At 34.5% G+C, this 15,082-nt stretch overlaps 1 protein-coding gene across 1 annotated transcript; it reads left to right on the forward strand.

Annotated features, from left to right (window-relative positions):
- Positions 1-235: 235 nt before the first annotated feature.
- Positions 236-4,364, forward strand: LOC150103365 (uncharacterized). The gene is made up of 3 exons (XM_090398456.1): positions 236-247; positions 1,873-2,911; positions 4,256-4,364. The coding sequence occupies exons 1-2, from the start codon at positions 236-238 to the stop codon at positions 2,845-2,847; spliced, it is 987 nt and encodes a 328-aa protein (XP_090254582.1). The 3' UTR covers positions 2,848-2,911; positions 4,256-4,364.
- Positions 4,365-15,082: the final 10,718 nt, after the last annotated feature.

Genomic DNA, 15,082 nt, shown 5'->3' on the forward strand with positions numbered 1-15,082 from the left:
ATTTCCGACAATTTATGATTGCATCACTTGTAGCACCTGGATTTGTTTCATTTAGCTATTACAAGTGATTAATTGTCTCCTGTGATAAGACAATTTCCGATGATAGTACTATGACGTCACTAATGAGATCATTATCCTCTGAACAAGGATATATAAATATACATATTTGCAGTTGTAGTAGTAGTAGTAGTGGTTGGTCTACCTTTATTGTAACCCTGCCTGGCTCAGACTAATTATGAAGTGTAAGGTAAGTTCTATAGTATCGTAATTTAACAAACTCTTATTAGTCTTAATATACAACCTGTAATAAAGATATGCAATATCTTGAGTAGTGAAATAATAATGCAACTCATTCAGCTTGAATAGGTACCCTCTTCTAACTAAGAGATTGCATGCCGGAAACCCAATTTAGAGCGGATGTTTCTGAATTTCTTTAAGGTAGCAGTTTATTTCCATCGTCTCCAGTGGGAAACATATCTGAAGAAGAGAAAAGAACTTCACTACTTTAATTTTCTTTTACCTTTCTACATAGTAGCTATAATATGGTAAATAAAGCTATAAGGTGCGTTTAGGACACGAGTTAGTACAGCGCTTCCCAAACTGTGGGCCGCGGCCCCCTTGGGTGCCGTGGAATAATGAAAACAATTTTAAAATGTTTTAAATGTTCAGATTTTTTTATCTTAAAAGAAACGTATTTAATTTTTATTATTTATTATTTCTTCTTTGTTATTTTTTATATTTTAATGGAAAAAAATCACACATTGGTGCGGGTTCACAAATTTTGCTTCCTGCCTATTTCGGCGCTTAATGAATATTAGTAAATATATGCTTATTCGTATAAGTTTAATTTCAAAGCAGAAATCTAAGAATTGCAGTTTCAAATATTTCACCTGATATTGACTTTTTGTGCAGCAGTATTGAAACACCTCCATCACATTAAATTGTTATTAAACTTCTTTTATATTTTTAATTATTACCTTTTTATTACTAATCGTTTTACGTTTCATGTGCTTGTACTGCAAATGTACAATAAAAATATATCTATCTACGTAAAAATATGAAATAGTATGCCATGTCAATTCTCTACGTAAGATACTAAAAAGGTAAAATTTGCATTTGATTGTTGCGATATTCGCTGTGCATGTTTTGCATTGAATATAAATACAATAAATATTATAATAATATATGCCTATGTTACGATTTTTTTTCGAGGGAGGACCGTGAATTATTTATATTTTTCCAAAGGGGGCCCTGACATCCATAAGTTTGGGAAGCATTGAGTTAGTAGACTGTTGGCACTGACAGCGAAATTGACTTCAGAATACACACGAATACATACAAATAAATACTAGATAGGATTAAGAGGATTTGTTTTTATTTTCTTATTTAACATGCCAATGGAATGCATTGAACCTTGAAGATTACTTCTCTACTAATTTCCTAAATGTTAGAGCAGTAAAATGCGAACTGTCCGTGGCATGAACTAACATCCAAACATAATTCGTAGATGAAATTATTATTTCAGAATATTCGTTAGAGAATTTATGGATTTTAAAGGCTTGTGATGGCTGAAAAAATGCCATTTTCCTTTGTTTAAACCCTTCTTTTTATCTTTACAGTTGATGGAGCAAGAAGAACAGTTGCTTCATTGCAATCAGTCTTGTTACCATTTAATTGGTAACAAGACTGTGTTAATTAAATATTAATAGCACCCTAATATTAGTAATTTTTGTTAGCAATTCACACTAACTGTAATGTTAACAATTCATATTAATGTGTATTACATATTAGTAACATACTCAGAAGTAGTAACTATTATGTAAGCAGCATCTGTTGTTAATTCTTCATGGATTTTTTTGTTTCTGCTTTCAGGTAGTTCTCATTCTCTTGACGACTTTGATTTTTGCTGTGTCTGCTATTAGAATAAGCAAGCCGAATGGAGGTGTAAATGAAGAAACAGGAGTTCGGCGCTCACTACGTGAACGTGGAGATGGTAGGGGTGGTGGGTTCAAAGGAGGAAATTTAGAAGATACTGGTTTTAAATTGATAGATGAACCTGGTGGAAGACAAGGCTTACAAATAGGTGATTCTGTTATAGATAGAGATGGACGTACTGGAGAAGTGTTGGATATATTGCAAGGTGGAAGAGTTATAATCACAGGAGGAAAATTACAACCTCATGAAATTGATGATCCCTTTGGAGGAAAGGAAGGTGAAAGTCGTGGAATTAGAGGTGGACGTGGTGGAAACACAGGAGAAACATTAGAAGATACTGGTTTTAAATTTATAGATGGCCCTAGTGGAAGACGAGCCTTAGATATAGGTGATTCTGTTATAGATAAAGATGGACGTAATGGAGAAGTGTTGGATATATTGGCAGGTGGAAGAGTTATAATCACAGGAGGAAAATTGCTACCTCATGAAATTGATGATCCCTTTGGAGGAAAGGAAGGTGAAAGTCGTGGAATTAGAGGTGGACGTGGTGGAAACACAAGAGAAACATTAGAAGATACTGGTTTTAAATTTATAGATGGACCTAGTGGAAGACGAGACTTCCATATAGGTGATTCTGTTATAGATAAACATGGACGTACTGGAGAAGTGTTGGACATATTGGAAGGTGGAAGAGTTATAATCACAGGAGGAAAATTACTACCTCATGAAATTGATGATCCCTTTGGAGGAAAGGAAGGCGATAGTGGTGGAATTGGAAGAGAACCTCATAGATTAGGAGAAAAACGTGGAGTACTGGGTGGAGACTACGATAGATTTAGAGGTGGACATGGTAGTATTGGAGGACTGGGTGTCAATCGAAGGGGCGTTAACAGCGGTGTTAAAGCCCGTTGAAAGTGATGTTGGACAGGAAAGAGAAGTATTTTTTCTTACCGATTGTGCAAGAAATGCAGGATAAGTAAGTATAACTGCCATTAAAGGCATTTCGTTTAATATAAATTTCTTAAAATTGGAATTTTATGTGGAATTACTGCATTAAAGTTGTTATCATCATCACTATGCTGCATAATATTTTCATTGTTGATTTTTATAGACTTTGTCTGCAGTAGGCTATTTTCTATATCTTAAGTCAATTATAACGAAACAAGGTGTTCAATGTAATGAATTATCATTATAACCAATAATGTTGGCTAAAAAATTAATTATGTGTTCATTAACAGTTTAAAATTCACTGTAGTTATAAATACAACTACTATTATTATTATATAATGCTAATAATATGACTGAATACCTCATCTTCAGTTGAAAAGCATTTGTAAATGCTAAAAAAATCTGTATAGACGTTGATTAATTCAAAAAAAATATTATTATTATTATATTTACTTATATACGTGGGGAATAAATACGAGTAATAAATGACATTTCAAATCTTTATATCTCCTATAAATTATCAGGGATAATATTTCACACCCACCACTTAAAACTATACTGATAACTCGTGCAATTTTAAAAGTCATAGTTGTTTCAGATGGTTCCTAAGATAGTTGCTAAACGATATCCATCTTAGTATGATGACATTAGGCTTTGCTTTACGATGATCTGCTCATGAGACGTTTTCAATTATGACCAATGCCCATATATACGACACTTCGCTCCTATACGATGGTTTTTGGTAACTCATAGCGATTCCATGAATCAATCGATTTTTTTTTTGTTTTCGTGAGAGATTCAGTGAGCAACGACGTTTATACGACGTTGCTCACTGAATCTCTCATTGTTTTGTTGTGAATTAGAAACGCTTTGTAATTATTATTTTATTTTACTATTGTAATAATGGCAGATGAAATTCAAAGTCAGCGATATGTGATTACGCTAGATACTAAAATTAAAACTGCTATATTAAGTGACGATGGTTTTATTCAACATGTTTTGTTTTTAACAACAACAAAACAAACATAAAATTCTCAACGAAGTGAAAAATGCTACCCAACTTAATTATAGTTATTTGTAAATATGAGATAGTCTTATTGCCGAAATGGAAACCTTGAATGGGTAGACGACCGAAACAGTTGACTGGTTCACCATCTTTCCTTCAGTAATTTTTTGTACTGACGTACATAAGTATGAATTAGTACTAAAAATGAATGTTATTATACCATTACATGTATTTAATGCATTAACAAGTGTTGAAAAAAAATATATATAAACTCTCTAATTGTTCTCATCATTACATGGAAAAAGAATGCTGTTTATTTCTCATTTTATGTATTTATTTATATTTTTATTTTGTTTTATTTTACAGGAGGATAAGCGGCCTAGATTAGACTACAAGAAAAATGGAATTTTACGCATAAGATGCGATACATTTGTACATGAAACAGTTCTAATAAACTGCTTACTGGTTACTCAAACAGTGCTAATTGTTTATTCATTTTGTTCTCGTTTATTTTAGTATTACTCAAGAATCTCCTCTATCCTTATTGCTGAACCAGGTTTCGTATTATACTGTCTACATATAGCGATGTATTCAAAAATAAATCAAAGATGTTATACATGATAAAACAGAATGCATTGAAATCGTAAATTGCACATGCGCAATGAAATTATAATAGTAGTGACGTGTTTGTCTTAATCAGTACTGCGCATGTCATCACCAAGAAATATTGTTTGAAGTTGCAAGTTGCATTTCTCACGTAGACAAATTTTTTGCTTATGTTTAATAATGATTGCATTTGTGTATTACATCTTTAAACAGAATAAATGAAGGATTTATAATTAATATAATACCGGCTAGTTTACAGGGTAATGAACTCGGTGAGCATAGATTTATTTGTTTTCTGATATTAATATACAGAAATTTGAATAAAGCAATTGTTATGGAACTATCTTCGTAGTGCAATTACGTCATTATGGTTTAAATCATGATTTTTTATTCAGATTAATTAAATTTATTGTTGAAATAATTAATGTGATAAATATAAACATCTAATTTAATAAGTATAAATAAAAATTAATTTTTATTATATAACTGAATTTAAATAGCTAATAATAATAATAATAATAATAATAATAATAATAATAATAATAATAATAATAATAATAATAATAATAATAATTATAATAATAAATAATGCACAAATATAATATACATAGTTGAAAGCTCTTGTAGCTCTTTCCAGAGCTACAAGAGCTTTCAACTTCAAGAGCTCTTGTAGCTCTTTTCAGAGCTACAAGAGCTCTTGTAGTTGGAAAGACCTAGATACCATTCCATTTAGTTGGAAAGACCTAGATACCAGAGTCAGTGTAGCTCAGTGAATACTATAACCTACACGGAGGGAGTATACACATTTTTCCCCCACCAATGCCTCACGGCCAGACAGAATATACATAAGCCAGCATCTAAAGTCCACTGTTAAGGAAGTTTGCCATACACCACTAACCTTTAGTGACCACCACTTGGTCAAGGCTAAACTGTCCCTTGAGACCTTAGACAGCAACACACACTAACAGAAACTACCCGCTATGGAAACTGAATAACAGTATTATTAACACAGATCAATTTACATCGGAAATTAAACAAATACTAAACAATATAAAAAAAATAACAAATGTAAAGGAGGCATGGAACAAATTTAAAATACAAGTAAAAAAAGCCGCCATAAAGATAGGGAAACAAAAAAAAATACAACACAAACAAAGAAATAATAAACATAATTAAAGAACTAATGCAGAAATACAACATAGACAGAACACTTCCAGAAAATAAAATAGCCATTAATGCACTCATAGCAAACCTAAAACAAATTGAAATAAAAGAGGCTGAAGAGGCCTGGGTTCGCGCTAAAATAAAAACAGTGGAACAAGATGAAGGAAGGACCAAAGCTGCGTGGCTCTTTGAAGAGCAAAAAAAGCAGAAAGCACAGTTTAATAAAATAAAACACGAGGGGGTAGAAATCGAGGGAGATGCAAATCTCCTCCGATTCTTCCACTCACAATACACGAATACATTCTCTGAAAAAGAAAACGACGAAACAGAAACACAAAACTTCTTGACACAACTACCAAGACTCACAGACAAGGAGGCAGAACACATAGACTCACCAATCACGCCAACAGAATGCAAGAAAATTATAAAATCCCTATCATTACACAAATCCCCAGGACCCGACAGCCTCACTGCGGAGTTTTACAAAGCGTACTACCCCCTGTTTGAGACACTATTTGTGAAAATGCTATCCGAACAATTCGGAGAGCATCCCAGAACATTTCAACCTCGGCTACATAGCATTAATTCCCAAAAAGAAAGACACAGCAAACAACGAAGAGACACAATGGAGAGGAATCACACTCCTCAATACAGACCAAAAAATATTAACTAAAATTATTTCCGAAAGAGTGCAGAGACACATAAACCAGATCATATCCAAATTCCAAACCTGCGGAATAAAAGGCCGCAAAATAGAAGACAATATCCTTCAAATTCGATGTATATATGAGCACTACCAGGCAACACAACAACCATGTCTACTGGTAGGTCTCGACATTGAAAAGGCCTTTGACTCAGTGAGTCATCATTACCTACATGAAGTCATCAAAGCTACAGGTTTTGGGAAAAAATTTCAAAATCTGATTTCAAATATTTACATCACAGCAGAGTCTCGCCTAATCATAAACAAGAAACTGTCTGCACCGGTCAAAATTAAATGCTCGATCAGACAAGAAGACAGTCTCTCTATGATCCTCTTTGGTCTCGCCTTAGACCCGGTGATACGAGAAATATCTAAGCATCCCGGCATAGCGGGCACTCACATAGGAGGTGAAGGAAAAACAAAAGTGCTCGCCTATGCCCACGATGTAATACTAACCGTAACTACAGCCGAGTCCTTCACACTCGCACACAACATACTCAAAAAATTTGAAAAAGCGTCAGCACTGAAAGTAAACCTTCACAAGTGCCATGCGATGTTCGTCGGCAGGTGGGTAAAAAGGCCTACCATGCCGAACGACATAAAAATAGACAAACACCTACCACTACTGGGGATCGTCATAGGGGAACAAATCCAACACAACACACAATGGGAGCTTGCACATACAAAAATAACCAAGAAAATTACACAGATGAGACACAGACAACTATCAGTAACAAGTAAAGCTAAAATATGCAATCAATACCTACTGTCTAAGATATGGTACCTCATGAACAATACCAACTACAACGGTCAAGCAGTAGACAGAATACACAGAGAGTGCGCAAAGTTCATCTGGGGTTCCAAATACGAACCCATCAGAAGATCCACAATATTCCATGACATTGAGGCAGGAGGACTCGACTTAATAAACGTACACCTAAAAACTCTAAGTGCGAGAGCAAAAATCATAGAGAGAGCTTACACGGAGGAAAAAGCGTGGAGCGCATATATAATATATTATATGCAGAAGATAATGCCCGACAAAGTAATATGTTCCCTTCCGCGTTCGAGTGGCAAAACACCAAGAATGTTCCACGAGATTGCGAAAGGTTACAACTTCATTAATACATTAATACATAAACGAATTCTTGAAGATGAGACCTAAAGCAGCACACATCAAACTCACGCGCACAGTTATACCACCACCACAACACCGGGAGATTGAAAGAGGGACATTAAGACTATCAAAGGCACTTAAAAAAGCTTTCAATCTGCCCATAAACCCCAAATTAAAAACTTTCTACTACAAAGTACACCACGCTTGTTTGCCCACCAAAATATGGTGCACAGCGAAAGGGATCCCTCTTGAAGGCCCCGCCAGATGTCATTTTTGCCCCCAACCAGAAACACTTTACCACTTAATGATGTACTGTCCTCACACCTCCTGAATATGGAACACGGTTCAAACATTCATAAAACACAAACAACCCCTTACAGAACACACATTATACTGGTTAAACGAAGGAAACATTAACACAACTAAAGCAATCATTATTATAACAACCATGTACTCGATTTGGACATACAGATGCGACAAAATTTACGGAAGGGAAACAGGACCAGACATACTCAGCAAAATAAACAACATATTAAAAGAAACAATCACAGATACCATAAACAGAAACAAAATAACAAAACACCAATGGCAGCAAGTAGGTCTCATCTCAGAATTCGAAGAACAACTGTAAATCATAGAAATAAAGGACCCACCATAAATTTAAAAAAGAAGCATAAAACACACATATACACGATAAAATAAATATACATAAGCGAAAGAAAAGCATATTGTAAACTTTTTCATTAAGCTGTATAACCATTTGTACATTAATTGCTTTATGCTATGATTAGTTGTAGTTCTGTGCATAATATTTGCCAATTATAGAGGTTGTAGTTTATTTTTATGTATCAAAAAATGTCAATGACAGTTTATATAGTGGAAGAACTTGATGACATTTTGCTGATCCGGTGGGTAACTCAAATATCTGCCAAAATGTAACCCTCTCCTTCTATGTTAAAACAAATACTACATATGTATATAGACATTTGCAATCTGAAAATGATAATAATGAAGCAATAAATCATGTAATGATATGCAAAAACAAGTTTTAGTAATTATATGTTAAGAATATTTATGATATGTAAAATAACTACATGTGTATGTATAAATATGGTATATGTAAATAGCGCTTAACACTTCATGATAAGTTAATAATGTATAATCCAAACTATATCTATATATGTATAATGTACAATCCAAAATGTAAATTATACTGTAAATGTATAATGTACAATCCAAAATGTAAATTATACTGTAAATGTATAATGTACAATCCAAATTGTTTACAGTCCAAATGTAAAAGTGTCAAGTCAAACATAACAAAGGGCTACAAAGAAGTGTCTCCGAAAGAATAATTATATGTATTATAAGTAAAATAGTCATATGCATAGAAGACGTATTATATGTAAAATAGTAATAGGTATATATGTATATGTGTGTATATGTACATACATGTATAAATATGTACATTTAAGTATGAATATTGTCAGATTAGTTAACAATATAAAATCCATTGTTGTATATTTTAAAACAAACCTTACATAGGTTTAAGGAAATGTGTCTCTTATAGGAATTTCATTATAAAAAGGAAATATGAATTATGGAAAAAGAAATGTGATGACTGGTAACTTAAATTCATAATACAGAATTCCATGGATAGTAAAGTTATGTTACATTAAAAGAAAAATACTGCTCAACTCATGTAAAAAGGACTGTAGGAAGAAGCAGACACTGAGCAGATTATTGATGTTAAAAATAAGGAAAAATAAATTGTACATAATATATATTATTAAGATATCAAGAAATGTAAATCAAAATGCCAATTAGAATAAGCATTCCATGTACAAATGTATATATATTTATTTGGATTGTACGTAGATGCTTTATGGTTAATAAAATATACTCAGTGAATGTGGCGTTTGCATACCACGACCCTTGACCTCTCGAAGGAAGACTTGATTTCAACTCTAGTCGGCGACTAAAGGAAATTTTTCTAAGCCTTTTTTCGACGAGATCGAGATCGAGTTAGTCGATCTCGATCGACTAACTTGATCTCGATCTCTGACACGGGCAAGCGGTTTTTTTTTAAGTCCGCGCGGTTAGCCTAGTGGCTGTGCGTTTCGCAACCATATGCCTGGGGAAGGAGTGTCCTGGGTTCGATTCCCGTCGGTGACGTGAAGAGCTTACACTGCGGACATAGGATACACCGGGGGTGTAGGGCTGACCACCTTATCCTGTGAACGGTTTGCGGTCCGATGATTAATAAACCCTCAACACCGCAAGCTAAAAGAGGGAAAAGGAAGATGAGACCTAGATTCTAATCTAAACCCTCGACGTAAACAACAGCACGTGATCCGGTGACTAGTAGGATTTAACGTCACCTGAAATGACGTCACACCGCGCTTGAAACGCCACCACGCTTAAGATCATTAACGAATGCTCCAACTCGCTGAAGAATAAAGAAAAAAATCGTTTTCCTTTTTTTAAGGAAAAACGGATGCTCCAACTCGCTGAAGGAAAAAATCATTTCACGGCATATTTAGAAAACATCGAATTTCCAAAAGGAAGCAAGCCAAGTAATGTTCAGAAAATATGCTAATAATGACGAACATTTCAATGAAGAGATAATCTTTCTACGACACTTTTATTTGTTCATAACAGTTCCAGCTTCATTATTTGTAATCTACGAATGACTTGGTCAGAATATTATTAATGCTATATGTGAGCATATAGCATTAATATTATTCACAGGGGGTTAATAATACACAGGGGGTGCTTAAGGGTCAAAGCTGTATAACTGAGAGGAGACCTCCACATAGCCTTCAAAGGAATGCGGAGAACCGACCAGGGCTTCTGACCTAATGTCCAATCCTCACCTTCTCGTGGTGCACCCTGTTGGGTATCTACTTTGATACTGAACGAACGAGGATGGGCTGGCAATTTGGGATTTAGCCGACCAAATTGTATTCTTATTGGTTAAACCAAAATAAAAAATAATAGTACAACATGACAAAAATTCATGCCGGCTGGGGCGTCGCCCGGTTAAACAAGGCCCCCGTTGTTTTCGCCAGGGAACCAGGGCGAACAGCGAAAAGTCAGTTACTGGAACAAATCTGAAAACAAACCCCAACTCAACATCACCAGAGTTAAAGATCGGTACTATCAACGTAAGAAGCCTGAATGGCAAAGAAATGGAGCTAACTGAGGAATTAGATAAGTACCAGATCGACATAATAGGGGTGACTGAAACAAAAAAGACAAAAACTGGTGAGGTCTTTCTGAGCAATAAATACAAAATGTTATATTCAAGCAATCACAATCAAGGAAAAGAAGGAGTAGCCATAGTATTCAACACAAAATACGAGGCTAATATTCTTGAATGGCAGTCAGTCTCAAATAGAGTAATGTGGGCAAATATGAGAATGGGGAACTGGACAATGAGACTTATTTGTGCTTATGGTCCCACAGAAGGTTCTACTAAGGTAGAAACAGAGGAATTTTTTGAGGCTTTAGAAAAAGCAACTGACACAATGAGAAAGGAAAAGTTGGTCCTTATTGGGAATCTAAATAGCAGAGTAGGAAATGATTGTGAGACATAAAAAAACATTTTGGGAAAATTTGGAGAAAAGAGCAAAGCTAATAATAATGGCAAATACCTGTTGGATTTTTGCTCAGGACATGGACTGGTTATTACTAACACCATATTCCAACATAAAAATGTGCACAAATTCACATGGAGAGAAGAGGCTAGAAATAAGAAAAGTCTTATTGACTATGTTATTGTTGATAGTGATGTTTTCTCCCTGGTGCAGGACACCAGAGTGTACAGAGGATTTGAAATTGGAAGTGATCACTATTTAGTCTTGAGCAGGATAAAATTGAATTTCATATTGAAAAGAATAACATGTAAGAAAGTTTTAAAAGCGAATAAAAGTTGAGCAGCTCTCAGATGTGAACTGTAGACTAAAATACAGAAATATTATTGAAAAGAAAATGAAAGAGTTTGAGAACAGGAATCAAACCTTGGAGATTCAGTGGCAAGCCTTGAAGAAAGCTCTGATTGATTCAGCTAGAGAGGCATGTGGTGAAGTTGTCTGCAAGGATAGAAAAATTAGAACTCCATGGTAGACACAGGAAGTTAAATTGGCACTGAAGGAAAAGAAGAAAGCATATCAAAAGTTCCTGGCAAATAAGTGAGCTTGAGCTCGTAGAGAATACCGAGTCAAATGTAAGAAAGTGAAACACTGTGTAAAACTAACTACACAAAAGTCATGGGAGGACTTTGGCAAGAACATAGAAAATAAATATCAAGAAGGTGGTAAGATATTCTGGAGGTTGTTGAAGAAGCTTAGGAATGGAGGAAAGAGTGCTGTAAAAGGAGTTAGAGATGATAAAGGTGACATGAAAACGGGAGAAAAAGATATCCTTGAAGTATAGAGTAATTACTTTGAAAAACTGCTAAATGAAACAAGCAGTGATGACAGAGCAGTGGTAAAAAACGCTGACCAGGCATGCAGTCAGGAATAATACATATCCATACTTGAAGTAGAAAAAGCCATCAAAGGCTTGAAATGTGGAAAGACAGCAGGAGTAGATGATATTCGACCAGAAATGCTGAAGTATGGTGGTATAAGATTCTTACAGTGACCGCACTGCATAGTTCAGAAAACCTGGACAGAGGGATGAATCCCCGATGATTGGAATAGAGTTCTCATAGTACCCATATATAAAAAGGGAAATAAAACTGAATGTGAGAATTACAGAGGTATTTCTCTACTGAGTGTTCCTGGCAAGATCTATGCAAGTATAGTTGAGAAAAATTGTGTAAGAGAAGCTTGGTGAAGAACAAGCTGGATTCAGGCCAAATAGAGGCTATCAGGATCAGATCTTCACTTTACGACAAATAGTCGAGAAAGCATGGGAATATAACAAAGATCTGTATTTAAGTTTTGTCGATTTGGAAAAGGCATATGACATGGTGCCAAGAGAGAAGCTATTCAATACGCTGCAGTTATATGGTGTCAATGGGGCATTATATCAAGCAATACTTAGTCTTTATTTGAGTTGTAAGTCAGCAGTTAGAATTGAAGGAAGTACAGGAAGATGGTTCAATGTTAAATCTGGTGTGAGACAAGGATGTACATTATCCCCTCTATTATTCATTATCTATATGGATCACATTATGAAGGAAAGTGATATTATATCTGATATCAAAATTGGAGATGTTAATGTCAGCTCTTTGCTTTATGCGGATGATGTTATACTTCTAAATAAATCCGCTACAAGCCTGCAAGATTCTCTGACTAAATTGAATAGCTGTTGTAATAGATATGGTATGAAGGTCAGCAATAAAAAGACAACGACAATGAAAATAGGCAGAATCATTGAAAATATCAACTGTGGTGTGAATGGAGAACCTGTGGAACTAGTAAAACATTTCAGCTACTTAGGCACGATTTTTAGTGAAGATGGTAAATTAAATATAGAAATAGACAACAGAATCAGCAAAGCTGTTATGGTAGGAAGTCAATTGAATAAATTCATATGGAATAAGAGAGAAATTAGTCAAAACACTAAATTAGCTGTATACAGACAGTGTTCAAACCAGTTTTAACTTATGGATCTGAGAGCTGGGTCAGAAGTGAAACACTTGACCAAAGACTAGAGACCGCAGATATGAGAGTCCTGAGAAAGATTAGAGGCATGAACAGATGGCATCAATGGCAATATCATATTAAAAACGAGGATATTAGGAAAGAACTTGACATTGTCAGCATCCAGGAATGCGTTAGCAGAGCTAATCTCAGGTGGTATGGTCACTTCAACAGAATGGGCGATGAAACATTAGCAAAACATGTGTTCTCTGCCAGGTTGGCAGCAAAACGACCCAGAGGAAGACCAAGATATAGGTGGATTGATACGGTACAAAGTACCTTAGACGATAGAAACATAAGATCTGATAATATTGGAGTCTTGACAAGTAACAGACTGATTTGGAGGAAAATTGTAGATAGGAAGTTAGTAATGATGTAATTTTTTCATGTAGTACTATCATATCCTGTACACCCCCTTGAAGGTTCATGTCAGGATTTGATGATGATGATGATATCTGAGCATTTATTTTCCTTTCCAAACAATGATGATTTATTCATTGTTTGGAAAGGAAATAGCGACATCCGAAAGATGACTGGTATCAACACCACTGCTACAGTTAAATGTAAAAGGGGGGGGGTAGAATCTACACGTGCTATTCTATTAATATGCATGCAACTGAACAGCATATCTCATAGCGCGTGCATTGAAAGTAGTGCAATACTCTTTTTTTTTTTTTTTTTTGCGCCATACCATAGTACTCAAAAAAGGTTTGTAAGGGAATACGATATTATGATACGATAATTATGATATTATGCGCCAAGATAAAATCATCCCTCACAAAGGCAACGGTAGTAGAAAATAATTTTTTATTTCATAAGTGAACCCACCCGCTATATATTTCATGAAAGGCCACGTCAAACATTATTCGTATTCTTCGTAGCTTTGCAGAGTATCAGAATATCCTAATATATTTATAATTATTTATTTACTACACTGATATATATATATATGTATATATATATATATATATATATATATATATATATATATATATATATATATATATATATATATATATATATATATATATATATATATATATATATATATATATATATATACCAGTCAAATTCCAGTCAAATGTGTTTGTACAAATTAATTATTTGTAAAAGATTAAAAACATCACTCTATTAATCATGAAGTTTTTATGAGTCTGATAGCATCTTCCTGACTTGGTTAGATAGGTAAAAATTTCATTCCTCTCTCGTATAAAGTGCTGGAACTCCACCAGAATATGATAAGTAGTGAAATGTGTATTGCATTTTTCATATATGGGGGGGTGGAGGGTCATCAGCCCTTAGTAAATAAGAATGTGTAAGATAGTTGTGACCAATGAGGAGCCTAGCAAGAACAACTTCCTCTCTTCTATTTCTACGTTGACTAGAATGCCAATGCTTAATTTCAGGCTTAATGTCATGTAATTTGTTTATCAATGATGACTGCCATTCAGCAATTAGCTTTGATCTTATAAACTGTCTATAGTCTGTATTTGGTACTGTCAAAGAGTACATGGAGAAGGTATGAGTTGATCTAACAGCTGCATCTGTAGTCTCATTTCCCTTAATTCCATATAGTAGTAAGCTGTAGTAGTTTCGAGTTACTTTCGACTTTTAACACAAAATGCTATGACGTTGAGCACGTGGTGCTTATTTAAGCATCTTTCGTTAGTAATTTAGATTATATCAGATAGTGGTTGCAACAGAACACAGCAATACAATTTATACTTAAATTAACATCGCAATGTCAATTATTACCGGTAGATGGCGCTGTGTCACTCTTAATTGTTGAATATCTTGCAATTTTTTTCATTAATTTGCACATCACCCTATTAATTTCTTATTTACATCATTGTAATGGTTGCACTACCAATGCACTACATAAAAAACAGTGTAGCGATTTGAACAATAGCAACTTTAACAGTATGATCGATTGGGCTATTTGGCCACAG

Source organism: Typopeltis vanoorti, chromosome 9 (genome assembly GCF_054136105.1).
Source record: "Typopeltis vanoorti isolate ZY-2024b chromosome 9, IOZ_Tvanoo_1.0, whole genome shotgun sequence".
Taxonomy (NCBI): Eukaryota; Metazoa; Arthropoda; class Arachnida; order Uropygi; family Thelyphonidae; genus Typopeltis; species Typopeltis vanoorti.